General features: G+C 37.3%; 2 protein-coding genes across 2 annotated transcripts in view; one reads left to right on the forward strand and one right to left on the reverse strand.

Annotated features, from left to right (window-relative positions):
- The first annotated feature begins 1,100 nt into the window (after window positions 1-1,100).
- Window positions 1,101-5,382, forward strand: RBIS (ribosomal biogenesis factor). The gene is made up of 3 exons (XM_007956189.2): window positions 1,101-1,214; window positions 4,897-5,013; window positions 5,311-5,382. Exons 1-3 carry the CDS (start codon window positions 1,101-1,103, stop codon window positions 5,380-5,382), a joined length of 303 nt encoding a protein of 100 aa, XP_007954380.1.
- A 701-nt stretch (window positions 5,383-6,083) lies between these two features.
- E2F5 (E2F transcription factor 5) overlaps window positions 6,084-24,744 on the reverse strand; it is a 36,779-nt gene continuing 18,118 nt past the window's right edge. Inside the window, exons 2-8 of the mRNA XM_007956188.2 lie at window positions 18,969-19,078; window positions 17,933-18,094; window positions 16,585-16,628; window positions 14,500-14,564; window positions 12,530-12,797; window positions 8,222-8,266; window positions 6,084-6,193 (exon numbers count right to left, since the gene is read on the reverse strand). Of these exons, the coding sequence (XP_007954379.1) occupies window positions 6,084-6,193; window positions 8,222-8,266; window positions 12,530-12,797; window positions 14,500-14,564; window positions 16,585-16,628; window positions 17,933-18,094; window positions 18,969-19,078 (804 nt within the window). The remainder of the gene's footprint in view (window positions 6,194-8,221; window positions 8,267-12,529; window positions 12,798-14,499; window positions 14,565-16,584; window positions 16,629-17,932; window positions 18,095-18,968; window positions 19,079-24,744) is intronic.

A 24,744-nucleotide genomic window follows, 5' to 3' on the forward strand; every position in this document is an offset into this window, starting at 1 on the left:
AAATAACAACAACAACAACAAAGTATAAGAACCAGAGTGGCATGTTGTGTTCCATCAAGTCGATTCTAACTCATAGTGACCCTGTAGGACAGAGTAGAACTGCGTCATAGTTTCCTAGACATTTACGGGAGCAGATCACCAGGCCTGTTCTGTGGAGCGGCTGGTGAGTTTGAACCACCAACCTTTCAGTTAGCAGCTGAACAGGTAACCATTGTGCTACCAGGGCTCCTTCAGAGTGGGCATGTTATGTTGTTATGTTATGTGCCACTGAGTTGGACCCGACTCATAGCAACCTCTCCTTGGGTTTCTGAGCGGTATGACTACAGAAGTAGATTGACCAACCTTCCTTCCGAGGAGTGGCTGGTGGGTTTGAACCACCAGCCTTCTGGTTAGCGGTCAAATGCCTTAGCCACTATGCTACCAGAACTCCCTCAGAGTGGGTATAAATGATATGTAAACTAGCAGGATGAATAGTGATGGTTAACATTGTCAGATGCTGCAGAGAGGTGAAAAAAAAGTTACTGGGTTGATAATATAAAGAGTTCAGCCAGCAGACATTAATTGGGTGCTTCCTATGGGCCACTTGCTGGAGATCCAGAAAAAAATTTGATACAGGTTGTCCCCGACTTACAACTTATTTTAGTGTGTGAGTTACAACTACAACCATTATTGCTTTGGGGTTTTTTTTTTTGGTACATCTTGTTAGTAATGTATATACTACATACAATGTTGCAGCATATAATTGGCTGATGTTACAGTTTTCATCCAACCCTCAAAGACAAAGATTGGTTTTATAAAGATACTTATGAGAAAAGGCAATAATAATGAAAATTTTTTTAAAAAATGAATTACTCAATTTATGTCAGAACCTACTTAATAAAGTCATCGGAACAGAACCCCGTCATTAAGTCGGGGACTGTCTGTACATACGCTGCCCTAAAAGAGTAGAAAATCTAGTTGGGGTAAAGGATGTAAAAGTAATCATGGCTAAGATAGAAATTCTTACCTCAATTGGCACTTTTACTTTAAAAACTTAAATTGATTTATTGTTCATAAATATAGATAGCTTAATTAAACTCCCTTTTTTTCTTTCCTAGACAATGGCGAAGAATAAACTAAGAGGGCAGAAGTCCAGAAATGTATTTCACATAGCGAGCCAGAAAAACTTCAAGTCTAAACACAAAGCAAAACCAGTTACCACAAATCTTAAAAAGGTGAGTATTCGTCAAACATGCTGGCTTTATTGTTTAAAAGTATAGTTATAAAGCTGCAGGAAAATGGAATGCTTTTATTTAAAACAAGTTTTTCATCTTTCCTGCAAAGGCAAAATGATTTTAAACTGTTGTTTAAAAAAAAGGAGAGAGAAAATAACTTTACTTGAATCCAGGGAGCTTCAGTGGCACGGTGATTAAAGCATTCAGCTGCTAACCAAAAGGTTAGTGGTTCGAATCTACCAGCTGCTTCGCTGATGAAAGAAAAGCAGTCTGCTTTCATAAAGATTTACAGCCTTGGAAACTCTTGGGGCATTTATACTCTGTCGTGGACCAGCACTAGGAGTCTGAAGTGACTCGATGGCAGTTTCAGGTTTTTTTTTTTTTTTTTTTTACTTTGGTTTTCTTGAATCCAAATGTTCAAAAAGAAAAACTATTTTGACTACAAGTTGCTGGTTTAATAGTTACATTAGAGTTTACAAATTTTTTTTTTTTTTTTTTTAAGGCCATAATATGACAGTTCTTATCTTTTAACTCAAACATATTTAAAAATCACTGGCCTCAAGATGATTCTGACTCACAGCAACCCTACAGGACAGAGTAAAACTGTCCCACAGGGCTTACAAGAGTAAATCTTTACAGAAGCAGACTGCCACATCTTTCTCCCATGGAGTAGCTGGGGATTTCAGACTGTTCAGTTGGCACGGGAGTGCTTTAACCACTGCACCGTTAGGGCGCCTTCAAATATATTTAAGAGCCTATTAACAGAGTCAAGATATGGAATATCAGTCAACACTCACTTGTTAGCACCCACTACTTAGTCTCCTAATTCTTATGTCTCTGAAGATACCTGGAACTGAAATTAAAAATGTAAAATGAAGATAAAATACTTTGATTCTTAAAATACAGAATTTGAAGAGGTTTCTTTAAATTGTTTCCTGTTCAAAATATTTAGGAAATGTCTTCATCAAGATTACGTGGACTATAAAATTCTCTAAGAAAATGTTTTCAAGTTAAAGTAGTAGGTGGAGTTAGCTCTCCTTAGCTCAGTAATTTCCTAAAGGTGCATAGTAAATACAACATTTTCACTTTCACCTTTCATGAGCTAGCTGGGTGTTGTTGGTTTTTTTTTTTTTTCAATTTGATTTGGGTGAGAATTTACAGACCACATTTCGTTTTCTATTCAACAGTTCATGCACATTTTGTTTCATGAAATTGATTGCAATCCCCGTAACAGCTCTCTTCCCACTTCCTCCATTGTGGTTACCTTTTCTGTGTCCTTTCTTGTACATTCCTGCCCTCTGAGCCATCTCCTTGTGAAAATGATGCCCTTCTCATCTCCTGTGGTTGGTTGTTCTGAAGTGTACCTACCTGGTGTAAATGTTCACCTTGTAGGCCTATCTATTGTTTGGCTGGAACCCATGGGAGTAAGTCCAATTCCAGCCCCAAAGGGCAACTTGGGACCATAGTCTTGGGGGTTTCACCTGTCTCTATCATGAGCAGTTTTTTCATTGAGCAATTTTATGACTTTATAAATGCTGTGGATAGCAGAGAGTGTAGCAAGTGCAAAGGCCCCAGTCAAAGAAATAATTTAGAATATTTGAGAGAAAGACTATTTCTTCTGGATAGGAGGTACTGGAATCTTTCTTTATGTATGCTGGTGGGAAGGATCTAATAAGAAAGGGAGATATATGGTTGGAGGTTTGAAAAAAGTTTTAAATTATCTCCAAAGGGACTTAGTAGGAAGCAGTCCTAAGATTGCCAAGCACTATATAAACAGTCAGTTGATGTTTGTGGTTGTTAGGGATTGAAATTGTATCCCCCGATCCTAACCTCTATGTGGTTATAATCCCATTTGGGAATGGGTTTTTTGTTATGTTAATGAGATAGTGGTTATGAATTTAAGATGAAACCAGTCATTATTTTCTACAGCTTTAGTTCCAGACACAGAAAAGGCTGATAGTAAGGTTTAGCCAGGGTTTTGATCAAGGGAAGAGAAAGAAAGTAACATTCAGAGAGTTTAAAGAAATGATTGATTCAGTGATGGTCATGGAACCTGGGATGGTTGAGGCAAAAAGAAGTGAGGACATGAAGATGTGAAAAATAGTGAAATTGATGAGAAAGGATTTTATTGAGGTGGAAGTACTGTTAATAAACTTGATGAACTAGGACAGGAGACGGTAAGGTTACAGAATGACATACCGTTAGAATCTAAGGTGATTCCATGGGAGTGGATGGCTCGGGTAAGCTAGAGGAAAAGATCCCTGGAGATGAGGACCTCAGGAGACTGAGAGGCCGTAGGATTAGATTTTTGTCGAAGCCACTAAGCAGTGATGACAGGCAAGAGATTGGAGCGATCAGTGAGCCAAAGTGTAAAATCTTTCATGAAGGAGTAATGGTGGCATTTGTAGGTGACAGCCATGAGGAAGGGGTTTCCTTCCGTGTTCTGGTGGAAAGGAGCTGAGGGTTTTGAGAGAAATGGTTTGGTAGCAGCAGTGAAGAATGAGAACACCTACCTCCACTAGTGAGGAGGCCTGGAGGAGAAGCTGTCCTCAGGGGCTGCCAGGTCTCCATAAGGCAAGATCAAGGAAGGATTCAGAGTGTACTGTTAAAAGAGCACTAAAATAATTTGTTCCAAGTTTTTGTTTTACAGATGAGATCATAGTACCAGTGCCTAGAAAATCACATACAGGCATGCCATGGAGATACTGCGGGTTCAGTTCCAGACCAATGCAATAAAGCGAATAGTGCAGTAAAGCAAGTCACACAAGATTTTTGGTTTCCCAATGCATATAAAACTTACATTTATATTATACTGTAGTCTGTTAAATATGCATTATGAAAAGGTTTGAGATTGACCAAAATGGGACACAGACATGAAGTGAGCACAGCTTTTGGAAAAAGGGAGCCAATAAACTTGCTCGATGCAGGGTTGCTACTAAATCTTCAATTTGTTAAAAAAAAAAAGTATCTGCAAAGCACAATAAAACAAGGCGTGCCTCTGTTTGTTTGGCCTGCCTATACCAGGGAAAGGAGCCCTGGTAGTACAGTGGTTAAGTGCTCGACTGCTAACCAAAAGGTTGATTGATGATTCAAACCCACCAGCTGCTCTGTAGGAGAAAGATGTGACAGTCTGCTCCTGTAAAGATGACAGCCTTGGAAACCCCCTATAGGCACTTTTGTCTTATGAGGTTTACTATGGGTCATAATCAACTCGATGGCAATGGATTTGGGTTTTCTTGGTGGTGGTGGTTGATGCCAGAAAAGCTTGACCCTAGTTGGCACCTGTGGTTAAATTAAGCACTCTACTAGCTGAAAAGGTTGGTGGTTTAAACCCACCCAGAGCATCCTTAGAATACAAACCTGGTAATCTGCTTCCACAAGGTCAAAGCCTTGAAAATTTTAGGGAGTTCTAATCTGCACCTGGGGGTTGCTATAAGTGAGAACTGATTCAAGGGTGACTAACAATAGCACCAGAAAAGTATAATTCATTTTTTTAAAAAAAAAAACCTTTTTGCTAAAATTTCTCAGTAAGACTATAAGAATTTTAGTGTGATTTATTCCCAAACATTAGTGGGAGTGACGGTTTTTTTAGATTTAAGAAGATTAAATTAAGGTTGAATATATTATTTTATATTTAATGACTATGACATCTTGAATTAATGGCTTTTTTCTTTTTAAAAAGATAAACATTGTGAATGATGAAAAAGTCAGCAGAGTAAATAAAGCTTTTGTAGATATACAAAAGGAGCTTGCACACTTCTCCAAAGGCCTTTCCCTTGAACCTCTGCAGAAACAACTGGTAAGTAGAAGTCATTTGCTTTTGTTTTGATTCAAATATGAATTGAAGACTAATAAACTCTTAACTTTTCAAAACCTGTCAGGTGAATGTAATTTTTAGGACTTGGCTCTATAACACGTGTAACATTTCCAGACACATGCAGACTCTAAAACGCCTTATGTCTGATTATGACAATTTATTATTCTTTTCCCAGAGATTGGACTAGAAAAAATTAAACTGGATGATAGATTATATACAAGTCATTTTTGCTCATTGTTGTTATCTAAATTTCTAAATGTAGTGCTTTTCTCTCTCCAGATTCCTCAGCAGCATCATGAAAACGAACCAGTTAATGTTGACGAGGCTACGAGATTAATGGCTCAGTTATAATTCAATGGTGATACATCAATCAGATTTCCCCAAAAAAGACCAATAAATTTTAATGTTTTATACAACTTTATTTTTAAAAATCTTGTTAATGTACAGGCATTGGCACATTTTAAAACAAACTACATAAACAGATCTTTCCTATAACCTAGGAAAGTGGAATGTCAGAAGTCAACAAAATGTGATCAACTTAAAGTGCTAGAACAGAAGGCACTTCACAAAATCTGTTCACTGAAACAAACAGTTAATATGTCCTAGTTTATATCCTTCACTTTATAAGTGGCAGTGAATGTCAGATTGGCTTGGAAGGACACAAATACATTTTTGTGGCAGTAAAAATGTAAGACACACAAGTGACGAGCCCTTGGCCAACATTTTTGCTTTTGATGACCTGAAGTCTGCTTTAACTTCCCTCTCATAAGAGGGAAAAACAGAAGGATTCAGAATAGGAATTAATTAAAAAAAAAAAAAACAGAAATTTTGGGGGGCATAGATACTGGCATTAAATCACTTTTTCTCCTGAAACAGCCCTTTATTTTTATGGTTGAAGTTTTGTGAAGTAAAAAAGAAAGTATTAGGGAAGAACACTTCAGAATCAGTGAACTAAAAAGGTGTTACATTCATTATTTTAAATACTTAGGTTATTGAGAAGCCTAAATGTTATACAGTTAGAGGTAGATAACAGTCCCAAGTTTCCATGGAATCTAATAGTTTAGTATCTGCACATCAAACAGGTCGCAGACTCCTTCATTATCATCTAAGTTAAAGCTGTAGTCGTCTGCTGGGGTAGGAGAAAGCCGTAAGAGAGGGAACACTGCAGGCAAAGAAAATTTCCACGTTAAAGACGGTTTGTACATCGAAGTATTGTTTAGTGTATATAATTATCCTTCCTGTGTTATACATGTATTTTAAGAATGTAATAGGAAAGTGATCTCATTAATGATTTGTGGTTTAGTGTAAAGATAATTTATACATTAATAGTAGGTATTAGTTAAAATTTTTGTCTGAATTTGTCACTAAAATATGTAATTCACATACAATGGTCAAAAGTGTTTTCTTTGATCTGCTAAGTAAGCTACAACTTTGAAAACCACTATGAAATACCTCTATTAATAAATTTGCAGGTACTCTGCAAATTTACAGAAGTATTTAATACATAAGTATTTAATAAATTCTTAAGTGCTTACTGTACCATTTGCTGACTTTACAGCTATCAACTTCCTAGGTCTCTGCTCTATTTATTAGGAACTAGAACTCTGAATCCAAGAACTTAAAGAAAGGTGAGACATTTTTGAACCAACTGCCATATTGTAGCTAACTGATCTTTTTATGTTTCTTTGAGATTAGATGATGACATGGCTAATGTTATGAATAGTTCAGTGACTCACATTAGTAGGTTGAAATTGGCCCTCATGGAAGTATTATACCACAGAACTAAGCAAACACTACAAATTAAAAAAAATATCAGGGATTTTTCCACACAAAGCCAGCGGTTAAACATCTTCCAGCGCACAGCTGGCTGTATCCGAAGCAACTTGCTTCCCAGCCCCTGAGAGAGCCACAGAAATGGCAGAGAGCAACTCTGGTGGTCATCTCTCTGGAGCTACTGAAGAACTAGCCTAGCCTAGAAGAACTAGCCTAGTTTCTTTCTGCTGGTGAAAATGAGAACCAGAACAGGGCTGGCTTTTCTACCAAGGTGGTTTTCTCTATCTATTATAACCTGCTTTGTATGCACTGTCCTAATTTGGAACAAAGGTCAGGATTTAAGAAAAAACAGAAAACTGGAATTCCAAGTGACAAATTTTAAAATAGCCTATATAACTTGTAGTATTCATGACACTGGAAAACTGGTATTTATTTCTTATTTTAAAAAGAACCTATCAGCCAAGATAACAGACATTTTTGTGAGAGGAGCCTTAAACTGGCTCAAACTTCAGCTGGGGTAGGGCCTCCTCTGGACACAATAGTTTTTCTATACATCACTGCTTAGAGGAAAAACTAGGCTCTGAATAACTAGAAGTGATAAGGCAACAGCTGGTGGCTTGTGAGTGGCCACCTTTAAGATTATTCCATGGATTATAAACTCCAATTGCAAGATGAGTCAGGCAGGTAAAATGAATAAAAGACACCAGGAAAAGGCAGCCTCTGTCTTGACTAGCTCACTGCACAGAACTTGCCCTTAAACCACTGTAGTCTTCTAGGACTGCTTCGGGGTTGAAGAACAGCATTGTACTGGATTGCAGAATACTTCAATCCAAACTAAGTAAAGGTATTGTATTTACAGAGCACCTTTGTCGCTAACTGAACAAAAATAAAATCAAGGCATTCTATTTGCTTAGTACTTCATACTATTCAAGTACTTTAACACTGCCTCATAGAAAAACTACTTAAAGCTCAGGGAGACATTTTGAAATTCTCATTCCAGGTAATCTCAAGTTTGGGCATTTCAGTGTTTAACCTCTAGGTGTTGTTCCTGCAGTGACAGGACTGGGATTTCAGGTCTGTTGATGTAAACGTTATTCCTGGGCCAGATTCTTCAGGAGTGAAAAGGGTTAGTGAAGATGACCATATCCCCTTACGGACTGATTTCCTTCAAAATGCAAGCAAAGGAAAATAAATTCAAAAAGATGACTATGGTTCACTATCAGTATTAAGGTACAATATTCCTGAATTGTGTAGTAGACTAAGCAGTTAAAAAATAAAAGTTCCTTATTTTTAAGTCATGTATCATTTTTATAAATTCTAGAAAAGTATAATATATATACTTAATAGACACACAGTACTTTTCAAGCTATATATCTACTTATGTATTTTACTATAAAGAATCATTTAAACTACTTACCATCAGAAGACATTAATTCATCAATGATATCTCCACTAATAGATCCTGCTGGAAACAGAAATGTAATGAAGTTTTGTCACATTTCTACTCATAGAGGCAGTTATATTAAAACAGGCAGTCAAATCAGCAACTTGACTGGCATACAAAGTACCAGACAAACCTTTGTGGAAAGAAAATTTTGATTATACTGGTTAATTTTGTTTTCATAGAAATGTTCCATTGAATATAAGGGAAGAAGAAGAGTATAATCATGAATTTACTTTTTAGTTTTATAACTAAGCTAGAAGAAATCCTGAGTTCCTGAAGATTATACCCAACAATGAGTCATGCAGTAATAAAAGTCCTAGGTTCTTTTATTAGGTACCTAATAGGTAATAAGCAATTCAGTTCAAAAATTGTGATTTAAGGTGTGTATCAGCTGAGCTTACAGAAGTACAGGCTCAGTAGTTCTAGACAGCACTGCAGGTCTGTGATAGTCCATGATAACTTCAGTGACACTCTTGCATCAGTCCCTTCATGATGAACAGTTATCTTCAAGCTGGAATAAAGGCATTACTATAAAGCCTTGGTGCTCATTTTGTAAATTGGATCCTCTTCCTTATATTATGAAATAAATACTTTTCCATAGGCATTAGAGAAAAGAAAAAAACACCTTAAATAGACTGATCTGGAAACCCAGGCAACAAAGAGTTCAGTTGTCAATTTTGCTCTTGCCTGAAATGGTTATGGGACAGTGCTGTCCCCCACCCCATTAACAGGTATTTACAATGCCCCATAAGGCTGAGTTGCAACACCACACATCCACCAATTTCTAGTTGCTTAGTTCTCCATTGTGAATTCAAGGTATCAACTATGACTTAGGGTTCCCAGGTTGTCAATTACAGAAATTCAAAACTTTAATAAGTGTTTTTTAAAGATTCCTATATATATATATATAAGAAAGCAGCAAAGTACAGAAAAACTCCATCAAGCCAGAGGGACAACTGATGGTACTATGGCTGAATTCAAGAATTGCTGAAGAAGGAATGGAATTTAAACCCAGAGTTCTTCAAGGACTTAGATTTTTCCCTTTAGGTTAATTAGGGAGGAAAGCTAAGGAGTTTTTTTTCCTCCCTTTAATCGCCATGTCTCTGAACTTTGAAGTACGGCATCATATGCTCTTGTGCACCATTCATATAGTGCCATTAATAAGCCATAAGGGTAAGAGACCACTAATTCTGATGGTATCCAACAGAGTGAGAAGCATCCCCAAGGTAATGCCTTGAACAACCATGATCTCCTGTCAAGGCATCTACTCACTGGGCCAAGATAAATCTGAATACTAAATAGCAGTATTTGAGCAGAGGTAAGAGGGGAGAGAGGGCACAAAATTGTACCCTACAACAGGAACCCCAGGAGTCAGTCTAAAGCGTGAATCTTACTGATGAGACAACTGGACCTCAAAGAATACTACTACTTTTAGTATTATCTTCTCCAAATTATTATAACAACTGAATTTCACTAGGACTGGTCACACAGTTTTTGCTTTGTCCAGTACCTTTTCTTCTCCCTATTCATTACTAGCTACCCAGCAATTGGATCCTTTTCTACTTGTTACTCTTTCCACTAAACGGGTGGGCAGGAGATCCAAAAGATGAAATTTAACTAGTCATTAACAAAATTAAATGGTTTTGACAGGTCTGATGGACAAAGTCACTATACCAAAAACCAAACTCACTGCCATTGAGTCAATCAATTCCAACTGATAGTGATCCTCTAGGACAGAGAAGAACTATGCCACAGAGTGTCTATGGCTATAAATCTTTACAGAAGCAGACTGCCTCATCTTTTTTCCATGGAGCAGCTGGTGGGTTCAAACTGTTGACCTTTTCGCTGTCAGCCAAAAACCTTAACCACTGTGCCACCAGAGCTCCTTGAAGCCATTCTAGTTAGCACAGTAGACTACATTAATTTCAGTCATGCCCATAGTGTGGAAACTAGGGAGTTGCCTATATTATGTCTGGGGTCAGACATAAATGGGTTAAAGTAAACATGATGGATCTCATCTCCAGGCTTATCCATTTAGAGTCAAAAGAATCTGGTTGGACAATTCAATTAGCATTTAAAGGAAGCTGAGGGGTAATCTTCTGAGTTAGCTGATGCTTGTGGTACAACAATTATAAACCCTGAATGTGGGAGGCTGAGTTAAAGTGGTAGTGGAGCTATTTTGTTCTGCTGTGAGTACTATCTTGTTGTAGTTGTTGTTTCCCATCGAGTCGGCCCCGACTCACAGCGACCCCTCCTTGGGTTTCCGAGGCAGTATCACTACGGAAGTAGGGTTGCCCAACCTTCCTTCCGAGAAGTACTATCTTAGACAATAGGAAATAACTGAATTAGGTGACTAATCTAGCCAATATATACTAGTGTCAGTGAAATTCAGAAACCTATGTCAAGATTAAAACCTACTGAAAAGAAACTTAGATGACATAAAAGGCCAGGTTAAAGTAATCTTTTAAAAGTTATTTTAGTGCAGCAATCTACTTCCGTAGTGATACTGCCTCGGAAACCCAAGGAGGTGTCGCTATGAATTGGATCCGACTCTGCGGCAGTGGTTGTGTTTTCTGTTTTTGCGAAGTAAAAATCTAACTTCTTATAGCATAATTGTTAATGGAGTCAGCTGGAGAGTATCTTTCAAAAATTCAACTGACACAGGTTTTTTTAATCTATACTCTCCTTACTGTGTACTGTAGCCACAAAAAGATGGAGTTTCGAGAACTCTTAAATTTTATCACAAAGAGCAGTCCTTTAAATAAACGAAATATACTTCTATGCCCTCCCAAGAACCTGAATCAGGGCAACGTGAAGCTTAGAGAAGACGATAAATACTTATCTAGTCTGCTCCTTCTCTGAAGAAAGTCTGCTTTCTTCCATACCAATACACTACTTAATTTTTAATCTGGATCACCACTTACACAAACCAGTCATTCCAAGCTTATTAGTAATATCATTATGCCAGAAACACTTATTTCCATCCTCATCCTTAACCTCTACAACCGTCTCTAATCTCACCCTACTTTAGCCTTAATGTTACTTTGACAGTTGCATAACTGCAAGCCCCTCAGCGTCAGCGTCAGCGTCAGCAGTCCCTAACCTCTTCCGTTTCCCAGGTGTAGTGTACCACCCTGATCCTGTTACTCCTGTTTCCACACAGACAGTTCTAGGGTGCTACTTCTGTGGTCACAAATCTACACTAGCTTATCGGATAAAGTTCTAATGTTCAAGGCCCTCTCTACTATTTTCCAAATACGAAATAATAAACAGATACCAACTGTTCAAATATTTTTTAATGCTTTGTGGAGGTCAATGTACTAATTAAGTCAAGCCAAACCATATAAAGTTTGCCGTTTGCCGTTTTTGTTTTTTTAAATCCCAATTAGATTATAAGCTTTTTGAAGATTATACCTTTCATTGTGCAACTCTATGGCCTATAGCATAGAAATACTTTTGGGAGGAATAAAAGAGAGAAGAATGTGGGCAATGAGAAACTGAAACATATTTCTTGTCCAGCTTCACTTTTAACTACTGTTTACACTCAGAGTAGTAAAATCATGCCACAGTTCAATGGGACACAACCCAAAGGTAAAAATCATTTGGATGACATACAATATAGTTTTTAATTATCTGCAAGTAGTTAGAACATATTTCAGTAATTTAGCTAGATTTACTAAAATTAAGAAAAAAAAAAAACCTGACAAAATAAACTTTAGATAAAAGCTGACATATTTAAACAGTAAAAGAAGAAAAAAAGAAACAAATTCAGCTGAAGCCAAATAAGCACTTGTAACTTTGTCATTCATTTATTCCATTGGCTAATGCCAACTCTGACCTCAGTAGTTCCTTTGGCTTCATTCAGGAAAGAATTTCCTCTCTTTTTCCCTAAGGAGGATGATATTACTGAAAATGGAATCTTAAGGAAAAGAGCTAACCTTGATCCATAAAAATCTTTTCTTACAGTCAAAATTCTACATACAGGCTTAACCACAATATAGCGTATTTGAGTGACTATTTCTGCAAATTATATGTATGTACTTCTATCTGTGTATTCTGCTTATGAAACAAATCTGTAGTAATATAATGAACAGGATCTGTTTTGAAATTTTCCTCATAAAAGAGGAGACCCTTAATATTTACTGATGAAATTAAGCTTAGTATTTTGCTTCCTGTAAAGTCACAACTGACAAGTTTGAAACTCAATTAGCAGCCTGTTTAATGGATTCATACACCACCCCCCTCCCTCCCTAATTTTCAAACTAAAGGCTCTAAACCCACCTGAAGATATGTCTGTAGCTGGAATCTGCTGAAGACTCTGGCTTCTTTCAGAGACAGGCTGCTCAGGCAGATTTTGAGTTGCCGTGTTGGGTTTCTGCGGAGTCACGGGAGTTGAGGGCTGAGAAGAGGGTTGTGTGAGGTCATCAGGTGGAGGAACAGGAAAAACCACAGGCTTAGAGGAACTGGACTCTTTATTAATAAGCAGCACGTGGATAGGTCCTGAATGACTCTTTAGGTTGATCTGGTATTTCTTTTGTCCATTCTGTCCCTTTGAAGTTATTGGGTATAAATAAATGAATAAATATTAACATTTCTAACTACTTTGAAACTTGGTATTAAAAATAAGACATTCAAAGTTATTTGGGACTAAGTAAATTTACACAACAAAATTAAGTCATTAAGTCAAACACAACAGTAGAGACCAAGGACAAAAGAGGATATTGAGGGGTCTAAAATATCTGCCCTTAAAAAGTAAACTTTTCTCAAATGCAGATAATTAAAAAATTTTCAGTTGTAGAATTCTAGAAACCATCCATAATTATTCTACAACTGAAAGTTTTTTAATTATCTGCATTTGAGAAAAGTTTACTTTTTAAGGGCAGATATTTTAGACCCCTCAATATCCTCTTTTGTCCTTGGTCTCTACTGTTGTGTTTTGACTTGATGAATTCATTCTAGAAACCATCCATAATTATGGGAGCTCTGGTAGCATAGTGCCTAAGACACTTGACTGCTAACCAGAAGGGTGACGGTTCAAACCCACCAGCCACTCCTCAGAAGGAAGGTTGGGCAATCTACTTCCATAGTGATACTGCCTCGGAAACCCAAGGAGGGGTCGCTATGAGTCTGGCCGACTTGACAGCACATAACAACAACAAATCCATAATTATACACACCAGTGCTCAGAGATGCTCCAGACATTCCCCGTATGTTTGGACTACATACCCGAGAATCGGCTCCCATGGGTGTGATCATCTCAACAAGCTGACTTAACAACTATTTCGCAAGTTAAAAACGATTTTTTTTTTCATTCAGCAAGCACAAAAACAACTGATTTCTCCTGGGAGAAGGAAGGGCTGCTTATGCACAGGGAGACAGCTCAGGGTGCAGGAGAGTATGGAGGGATGGACACTGGGAAGAGGTAACTATGGGGAGGAAGTGGGAGGGGAGCTGTTGCATTGTGGTAAACTGTGGTCAATGACACGAAACAAAGTATATGTGAACTGCTGTATGGAAAGTGAATTTGCTCTGTAAATCTTCACCCAAATCACAATTAAAAAGGAAAAAAAAAAAACTGATTTCTCCTACAGAGATATAAAATTCTTCCATTTCAAAACACTAATTTATACCCTGAAGCTTCATTATATCATTTATAGTATATTCAGTAACATAAATGTCAAAATCCAAACTTCCAGAGTAGCTGAGGGAGAAGATGATGTAGTAGTCTTTGATTTGTTAGTTTTAATTTCTATTTATTTTAGAAAATTTGAATCCAAAATCTGAAATTATAAAACTTACGCATAGCATAGACTCAATAAATGTTTTTTACTAAAATGTCCAGAAGATGTTTTTCAAAAGACCCAATTTAAAGTAATCTGGTATGCTGATATTTAAACTTTTTCTTCTCCTCAGTCAGCATTTTTATATCAGTTAAGATGTGGCCATTGCAACAGACTTTTCAAGCTTATTGACCATATCAACATTCATTTCTTGATAACTTCTAGAGCAAATAAAATCAGATTTAGAAAAGCTTTATAATCAATGCTGAGTGATTAAATCAGTCATTTCCCCTAAAATTTAACAAATTTTGAAGAAACCCAAAGTTAGATATCACCACTTTCAGATCAATGACTTGAAAGCAAGAACTTGGAAGTATTTACACACAATCAGCTCATGATCAAGGGAAAAAAAGAATTATACTCCTGAGATTGATCCATTTTTCCCACTTAATACAAAAGTACCCTACATACCATTTCTGGAATAGGTACCTCCAGCTGTGTACCAGAAGGTGCTTGAATGGCCAAAAGTGTGTCACCTAGTTTAAAAAAAAAAAAAAATCCCATATTGAAAATTTTAGGAAATACTATTGACATAAAATATAGTGGTTAGAATGTAGGCTATAGTCAGAAGGCATGGATTTGAATCCCAGGCTACTAGCTAGGGGGCCTCTGGCTTTAGTTTTCAATTTTATAAACTGGGTGGGGGAGGGAGGGGGAACGGGTGATAAATTACTGCACAAGTTTTGTTTTGAGGATTAAATGAGGTAACACATGTATTAGCAGTTCTTAGCATTGTTGCTGTGGTGCATGCCATCAAAGTTAATTCTGACTCATAGTGACCCTACATGACAGAGTAGAACTGTTCTATAAGCTGTACATCTTTACAAGAGCAGAATGCCTAGAATTTTTTCCCATGGAGCAGATGGTAAGTTCAAAACATCAACCTTCCAGTTAAGAGTCGAGCTCTTAATCTCAGTGTTAGCTTTATTATTCTCATTAACAAATTTAGCTCAAATTACTTAAATATCTTCAGTCTGGTAGTCTGAGATTCCTATAAACTTTATTTTAGAAGAGAAGGGAGGGCAAATCACTAACTAGAGAGTAGACACATTAACCTTGATGAAGGAGAAGGCAAAAAAAATAGTAAAATGAATTTGAAAAACAAAAAGATTACAGAAAATGGAAGATAATACATATTCATCATCCTGCTAACTCTGTATGATAACAGGCAGTGATGAAAGTTGGCCATCAAGAGGGCTCAAATACCATTACCTAAGGCTGTCATTGTCAAGAAGTCTGAATAGTGTCTCAAACTTCAGAGTCTAAATTCCAGCTCTGCTATGTACCAGCCATGTGATTTTTTTCTCAAGTCACTTTATCTCCTTCAGCTTCAGGGCCCTCTTACATGAAATTGGAGATATAACAGTACCTTCTCCATAGCGTGTAGATTATTTACTTATGTTGTGTTTTTCTTTCATCTCTTCCTCCTTCTTTTGGTAATGATATTATGATTTTTCTTTGGGGACATGCCTTTCCTTTAGTTTATTCAAACACTTCAAATAATTGACCTCATTTCCCTGCTGTAAGGATAAGCCTGGTACTAAAAGAACCCTGGCCACATTGATTGGTTCAACAGTTAGCAAGTGACCTGCACACGAGGCCAATCAGAATCCATTTCAGGACTTTTGCTAACTTTGTTCGAGGAACCCATCTAGGGTTGTTGCCCTGATAGGATGTGAGCATGGCGTGGGGGGAGACGATTTTAAGAAATTAAATAACATCGTTTACTTGAAATTTTTGAATTACTTAATGGCTAGGGATAATAAAGATTAAACCAAAAAAAAAAAAACCAAACTCACTGCCGTTGAGTCATTTTCTAACTTACAGTGACCCCTCCTTGGGTTTCCGAGGCGGTATGATTACGGAAGTCAATTGCCCCATCTTCCTTCCAAGGAGTGGCTGGTGGGTTTGAACTGCCAGCCTTCTGGTTAGCAGTCAAATGCCTTAGACACTAAGCCACCAGAGATGAGGCATGATAAAGTGAAACACTGAGTTTAAGTAAACTTATTTTTGAAGCAAAATTCTGCAACAGTCCATTGAGTTGCAGACTGATAAACCTTTCCCAAAACATTCTTAGAAAGGCCAGGTGATACAGCAAAATAGAGCGATAAAGCTATATGTTTTCAGTATTTTCTTAGAGGCAAATTCAGTTTCCACTTGAAAAGAATTTTTCTAGTTCAAATTCTGTTACTGACTCTGTGACTTTGAGAATGCTGATTAATCCCTCTCTGATTTAGTTTCCCCTAGCTTCCCCAACACACATACATTATGTACCTACCAACGGAGGCAAATGTAAAAGCTGTGGAAAGCAGTTACTGCCATAAAAGTAGAAATGAAAGCTGCCTATCAATACACAGCACTGTATAGTGAGACAAAATGTCCACAGGCATTGAAGAGAATGACTTAGCGTGAGTTCATGGGGAATTCTGAATCACTCTACATTAAATAGGTTGACCAGAGGAAGAACGTAAGAAAAAATTTACCAGCAGTACTTACCATTAAAGCAATTACAGATGTCTTCATGAGTTACATAGGAAAATGTACTGTCATAAAAAGTTAAGGAACAACATTTATATCAAGGTCTAGGCATTTAAATTAAGATGATAAATCTTAATGCCAAAATAAACAAAATGACTAAATGCATGAAGCGCTACCCCACATGGTCAGATAAAAAAGGACAGAACTCTTTAGAAAGGCAAAGACAATAGATAAAGGTCCATAAAAGGAACACCTGTACTTTGAAAAGAAGCCACTTCTGATTTCTGCGTCATCGTCATCTGAAGACCCCAGGGAGAGAGATGGCAAACGGAACATTCCTCATGGCAGCAGGGGCTTCCTGGAGAAAAGGGTGGGTGGGGAAAGAAAGGCCGCCAGCAGGCAGCCCCCACACCGAGAACCTTCTTGCTCATAGTTTGGGGAAATGGAAGTGGCCAGAACCTTGGAAGGTAACACAGCAAATTCCAAGATCAACCAAGTTCACTGTTTTTTAACCCTTAGGGCTCCACAGAACATAACCTGAAAATTCTTATTGTTATCAGACTGCTAAGGAGTTCTGATCCATTGGAAGAAATAAACAAATGAGATCATGGACTTGTTCACCAAATCTGAGACAACATGAAAAATAAGTTATACACACACACACACACACACACACAGCATCAAAAATTCAAAGTGGTACAAGATAAAATGACAAGTTCCCTTAAGAGTGCTGGTAAGTTCACAAATCAAGGAATTATAAGTATCTAATAGAAGAAAGTGATTCACAGGAAATATATGGAGTATATCACTATTTCCCCCAATATAATATGATACATACAAACCTTGGAGCACACCCTAAAGTTGATACTATACTTGGGTTAATAGTAAGCAGAAAGTATCTTAGATTTATTGAGGTCCCATGGTATTTCATTTTCAAATCAAAATTAATTTTTCAAAACACTGACAGCTGCTGAATTTTCACCACTTTAATATAATGAACACAATATTCAAATATGCCCTTGTTAACAACTGCACTTAACATTGGCTTCTAATATTCATAGACCCCTAAGCACAATTTTGGCTAGCATATATATCCTATCAATGGGTAGACAGAAAGCAGATGAATCTTTTTTTCTCACTCAATGTAGGAATAATGTGAATGGCTCTGCAATATAACTTTAAAAAGGGAAAACTTTTAAAATACTAGTATAAATTATTAGAAGAATATTACAAAATTATGATGTTATATATACTTCAAAAACTTAACTCTTAAGAATACTAGAATAAAGCAACTAACCTTTAAACTGGAAGACTATATTATATAAGTGTGTTTTGTAACTGTATGTACAACTATTTAAAAGGATATCTATTATTAATGGAGTCATCCATCACATTTTTTATGCTTTGCTGTAGCCATAACTTCTGCTGATCAAGTTCTCTTTCCTTCAGTTCTAGATCTTCAATTTCAGCTTTAAGATACCTTAATCTATCTATGACTTCTTTAGTATTACAGCCAGCACCTACACCTCTTAAAAATAAAAGAATTAATATCCCCATTAGACCCAGATTAATATAATTTAATTTTTGTTGTAATAATATTGACTTAGTAATACAGCCATGACAAAAATATTTACACACTCATCTAAAATTCCAGTATTAAAATCATTAGTAAACACCATACCTCTGAACATATTTGCTTAGAAAATTTATACATAAGAATAACCAAATTACAAAAATTCTCAGTAAGCTCTGGAGTGGTTTTTGTCATCTGGAAGGGCAGGCTGGTGACAGAGGTGCAGAGAGAATGTCAAAACTAAATTGTCATACCTGGCATTCTCATGATGTAGACAGAGACACTGGTCAAATAAATTACAACCTTTTAATATTTTGTTGGAATTTCGGCTTAAACAAACAACAACAAAAAAAGGGACCAAATTTGAAGAACAGAATTATTTGTTTTTCTGATTGTCACAGTCAAACATAAACCATGCAATAGTTAACAAATGACAACATGCAATACAATCAACTATAACGATGTTGCATTATATAAAACACAGTTGCTGCTCTCAAGGAGTTTATACTAGTTGGGGAGATAAAGACTTAGGTAAAGCGGCATTAATAATATAAAGCAGTATGCAATGGGGGCCAAATGAATAGCTTAAGTGAAAAAAAAGATTTGAGCTTCAAGGGTATATAATATAAAACAGCAGAGAAGAGCAAGGGAACATCCCCAAATGGGGGGGGGGTGAAATATACCAAGGCCTGGAGGTAAATCCAGAGAAAAGTGAGGAGCCTGATCTGAGGGCTGAAATAGAGGATTCAAGGATCTTAGAAAGGACAGACTTTATAGAGCACTGAGAAGAAAAATAAGAGTGTCTTAAAAGTTACAGTTTGTAACTTACTTCCATTGGATGCTATTTTTTGACTTTTTTTCAATCAGGTCAATTCCTTCCAAGACATTGGTGATATCATATATCCTTCTTTTTTGCCTTACAGCCAGAGTATCTGCAGCCTGGTTTTATTTTGAAGAGAACAGTGAAATAAAGGACAATTATTTTAAAGTCAAAAGAGTTGATGATTAAGTTCACAGCATGAGAGCCCAATCACAAATTTAACCCAGTCAGTTGCTTGGGAACAATAGCTGGGTATGTTCAAAGCATCTCCCAAACACTGCAAATACCAAAGAAATAATTCCATTTAAAAGGTAGCAGATGTTGGAAAAGAAAAAAAAAAATTTCAAGAGGTCATGACACAAAGCCTTCAAAAGTGAAAGAACACAATAAAAATACTGGAAAATCCTGAGGAGGGCTACTAATGGTCTGTTCCTGTCACTTCCTATCTTGTTTCTCTGCTCATAAACACTCTCGTCTAAAGACAACCTTAATTATTTTTTGTAACTTTAAAAAATTAACTCTCAATTTTTTTTTTTTTTTTTTGTAATTAGGTCAAGAGATACTTTGGGGAGGGAGGAAATTCTGGATTAGAAGCATACTTTCAACGCCTTACAATACACTGTATTTTGAAACTAAAATGAATCCAAGAAATTAATTACACAATCTCAACACAAAGTATAAAATCAGTAAGAAATCAAAATCTAAAGCACAAGTTGTGGTATTAAGAAAATACCATACAACAACGGGGTAGTTTCCCTCACATTAGATGTTGTTGTTACGTTGTTATGTGCCGTCGAGTCGGCCCCGACTCATAGCGACCCCTCCTTGGGTTTCCGAGGCAGTATCACTACGGAAGTAGGATTGCCCAACCTTCCTTCCGAGGAGTGGATAAGATCAACAAAAAACATCACATGCTATCATGCTATGAATTCAGGAATGCAGTGTTTTTCTGATTATTTCATATTCAAATTTCTGACATTTGTTCACCACTAGAACTTCAGAAAAGTTCTTCTACAGTGGTTTTTTTTTTTCCCCAGAGTGGATTAGACAACAGTCTATCTTGAAGGTGAAACACTTTTTAAAACTTAAGGTAGAATAGAAAAACACATATGTATCCCTATTGATATAGAGATAAGTAGGTCAATTTTCAGCATATTATCTGAATTAATTAACAGAATTGAGCTTCATATAATTTGGTTACTAGCTTCCCTAGGGCATCACAACTTTCTAGACTGTAAAAATAGTTGTTGTTATGTGCTGTTGAGTCGGCTCTTACCCATAGCGACCCCTCCTTGGGTTTCCGAGGTGGTATTACTACAGAATTAGATTGCCCAACCTTCCTTCTGAGGAGTGACCAGTGGGTTTGAACCACCAGCCCTCTGGTTAGCAGTCAAGTGCCTTAGGCACTACGCTACAGAGCTCCTGTAAAAATAGTAGTTCCTGCTAAAACCCAGCACAGCATATAGTTTGCAATCTAGACCTCCCTTCCTCTGGGAGCAAGTGCAACTGACAGCTACTGCTCACTTCACAGGCATGTGGAACCATCAGAGAAGTGTCAGTTTTATCAATTTTCTGTGTGGCCAAAAACAACCAGATGTCCAGTCATCACTCAGATCTTCTTCAGTAAGGGAACTCACACCTCAAACAGTGGGCCAATAGAGTAAGTATGATGTGAAGCGAAGAACCAGAAAGGAGGCTCTTTTGAGTCCCCAACTCTGATTTAGCACCATTCTTCTACAAAACCAGAAAACAAAGAGTAGGACTAAGGATGGATTCATTGTTTTTCTACTTTCATTCATTGTTTTATCTGCCTTCATAGCATTTCTGTTTTCGAGTTTGAAGCTGTTTTCATGGAGAGCAACAGTCTACTGCAAAGTTAAGTGTAAAAGCTTGAAGTGGAGGATTCATCTCTCACTTTCCTCAAAAGAGGCCTTCTTGAGAAGCAGCCCAGAGCCCCTCCAAACTGCAGCTCTGGGTTATCCGTATCTATGTACTCACACACAAAAGCTTTTACACCATAGCAACAGCTCACTGGTTTGGGTGTAAGAACATGTTTATATGAACCAGACAGACCACAAGAGCTCTCCTAGGTCATTAAGCAAAGAATTATGACTTAACTTTTACCTCAAAATTTAAAAAGAAAAAGCATATTATTTATATGCATTACCATTTTACTGTTTAACAATCACAAAACCTGATTTCTAAAACTAAACATTATTTATTAAATACTTTTAAATAGTTTATAAACATAAATGACCATATGTGCAGATATCACATAGCAAGGATCTCCAGGAGGCTTTTATTTTAGCAACTGCATTGCATCATTCTGAAGAAGTTAGGTCCTGGAGTCAGGCACAGTGAGATCCAATCCCCGTGCGGCCACTTCCTAACTTTAGCTGGTTTCTTAAGCTCACTGAGCCTCATTTCTTTTTTGTATAATGGGATAATAACGTATACTGAATAGGGCTATTGTGGGGATTAAACTAGATAATCTTAGCACAATGTCTGCTGCATAGAAAATATGCTTAAATGTTGGCTAGTGATAGCCTTATAATCAAATACAGGTTGAAACAATGGATTGAATCATGGGTAAGTTTAGAGTACCAGGACCAGTCTTAGATACTAACAAGACATATTAATCACTGCAGTCTGCAGAGTACTGGGTGCAGAGACAGGTAGTTAGTAGATTAGGGAGAGGACACTAGTAGCCTTTAGGTTGCTTTTCATTTTCTCAATGAAAAGAGGAAGGTTGCTAATGGTTGAGAAGAGAAAATGCGAAATATTTATCTAGGAGAATGAAAGAGCAGGTTGTACAGCGAGATGGCTGGATGGCACGATCCATTGACCCTGTTAAGTCTGAAAAACAAAACAAACTCATTGTCATCAGGTCAATTCCATCTCATAGTGACCCTATAGCATGCAGTAGAATTGCCCCTTAGGGTTTTTATTGTTGTTGTTATTTGCCATCAAGTCGGACCTGACTCATAGAGACCCCTCCTTGGGTTTCCAGGTGGTATCACTACAGAAGTAGATTGCCCAACCTTCCTTCTGAGGAGTGGCTGGTGGGTTTGAACCTCCAGCCTTCTGGTTAGCAGTCAAGTGCCTTAGGCACTATGCTACCAGAGCTGAGGGTTTACAAGGCTGTAATCTTTATGAAAATAGACTGCCACATCTTTCTTCCACGGAGGGACTGGTAAGTTCAAACTGCTGACCGTTTAGTTAAGTCAAGGACTTAAGCACCATGCCACCAGGGTTCCTCACTGTTAAAATAAGGCCTGAAAGCACTTTTTAAAATTATTTTTCTCCAGCTGTGGAGACCTGTCTGGTCTGGGTATTAACAAGGAGTAGGCAGGGAGTAAAGTTACGTCACCAGCCTCAGTCCACACTTATCACTATTGCTAAAGAATAAATGTACATGTGCATGCACTGAATTTACTTAAAAGGCTGTATTTACTCTAATAGGATTTGACCCATGTAACTATAAAAAATCAATCACTGTGCCTTGGAGTTGGTCCTGACTCACAATGACAGGGATTCCAAGGCTGTAAACCTTTATGGGGCAGATTGCAATCTCTCCCCTGCAGAGAGGCTGGTGGTTTCAAACCACCAATCTTCTGGTGAGCAGCCAAGCGCTTAACTACTGCACCATCAGGGCTCTTTAGCTAACTAAAAAAAGCATCTAATTGTACCCACCCCAAATTCAGTTTACATGACAAAAAGATATCGGAAAGAAAAGATCTCCCCCTTCAGGTATCTTCTAAAACAATGATCTTTCACCAATGTAGTAAAAAGTGATGTCTACTGATATAACAAAATGGCTTATGCTACTTTTAAGAGGCAGACAGAACAAATGAACCAGGAGAGCTGAGAGCTGAGAAAAATAGCACATAAATGCTAAAGGAGCTTTAGGACTCATCTGGCCCCACCCCTTCATTTAAACAAATGAGTCAATTAAGACACAGGGTTAACTCTGTAAAGAGAGACAGATTATGGGGCAGGTTTATTTGAGTTAGGATTAGTTGCAGCTCATTTGTTCAGGGATGTTCTTCTAATGGAGCATAATGTTGCATTCTAAAGCACTAACACCAAAACTGTAACTATGGGAAACAACAGCTCTTCAGTCTTTCAGGTTCTCCATTTGCAAAGCAACTACTTTATTCTGCCAGGCCTACAACAGTCAATACATTTATACTTAATGCAACCAAAACACATATGTATATACATACACATGCACAAGTGATGGTATTCTGAAAATAAGGCGGGAAGGGCCCCAAGTGATGCACTTTGTTTGCCTATAATGTTGTTGTTAAGTTATCATTCAGTTAATTCCAACTCATGGTAACCCCATGTGATATGGAGTAAAACTGAGTTTTCTTGGCTGTAATCTTAATGGAAGTGGATTGCCAGGCCTCTTCTACCACGGTACTTCTAGGTGAGCTTGAACCATCAACCTTTCAGTCAGCAGTCAAGCGCAAAGTATTTGTGCCACCTCAGAACATACTTTAACAAGAACACAAGAAATCTGAGTGAACTTACTTTCAAAGATGGCACATGGTACTTTATGTTGATCTCAAGAGAGTGGCCAGTCTAAGACAAGAAAGCCCTGGCAATCTACTTCTGAAAATCAGCCACTGAAAACCTAGGGACTGCCGCGGTCTGAGCCACCACTGACCACTGGGGGAATGCAGGAGCCAGCAGGTTTCTTCTGTTGTGCATGGAGTCACCATGAGTCAGGTGAACTTTACGGCAGGTAACAATAACAACCCCATGATGACTGTCAAAGGTTTAGGCTGATTATTGCCTAATGTCAAACAGTGTTCAACAAAATTATAGGCAGAATGTTTGATTTCAACCCACTGTTAAGAAAATCTTTTATAAGCCAGTAATAGGATCTTATGCAGATGTTATCTGATCTAATGCTCACAACAATGTTATAAAGTAGGGATCATGATCCCTGTTTTATATGAAACAGACACTGAAAATTAATGAACAGTCAAGGTGAGATTTATCATTAATTAGATCTTTGTGAAACAAATTTGTGGTAAGGCATTTTCAAATAGACTCATACAAAAGACTCATTTTAAAAGACTAAATAAATTGAATGCACAGCTAAAAGTTTTCAAGCTATAAAACTGCATGGAGCAAGGAAGTCAAGTACCACTGATCTATAGGAGGTTTCATTTAGATTATATAAAGTGGTCTGAAAAAGCAAAAAGATCTTCATCTCTACCTTAATTACAGTAACAAAAGAATACAAAACAGTAACAAAAAACACTGCATACACAGGGACTTGGCTCACACCCCGTAAAAAGAAGTTTAAAAAATGGAGCAGTCTCATAAAGTATTATTAAAAAACAAACAAACAAAAAAAGAAAACCAATTGCTTTCAAGCGGATTCTGATTCATGATGACTCCACGTGCATAGAGTAGAACTACACTCCACAAGGTTTTCAAAACTGTGATCTTTTGACAGTAGATCATCAGATCTTTCTTCTGAGGCATCTATGGGTGGGTTCAACCCACTAACCTTTCGGTCAGTAGCCTGCATATAACCGTGTATACCACCTGGGTACTCCAAAGGGTTATAAGAGACCTGAGAAAAGAGAGATTACTTAAGGTAGGAGCAAAAAGTTTCTGTTTTAGTTTCTTGTAGTAGTGTTTTGTAGTTTTCTTTGCATAGGTCTTTTTGTATCTCTGGTTAGATTTATGCCTAAGTACTTCATCTTTTGGGTGGCTATTAAAAAATGGTATCGTTTTCCTCATCTCCTTTTCAGAATTCTCTGCT

This window comes from Orycteropus afer, unplaced genomic scaffold (genome assembly GCF_000298275.1).
Source record: "Orycteropus afer afer isolate SDZICR_OR568_19922 unplaced genomic scaffold, OryAfe1.0 scaffold00580, whole genome shotgun sequence".
In the NCBI taxonomy this organism is placed as follows: domain Eukaryota; kingdom Metazoa; phylum Chordata; class Mammalia; order Tubulidentata; family Orycteropodidae; genus Orycteropus; species Orycteropus afer.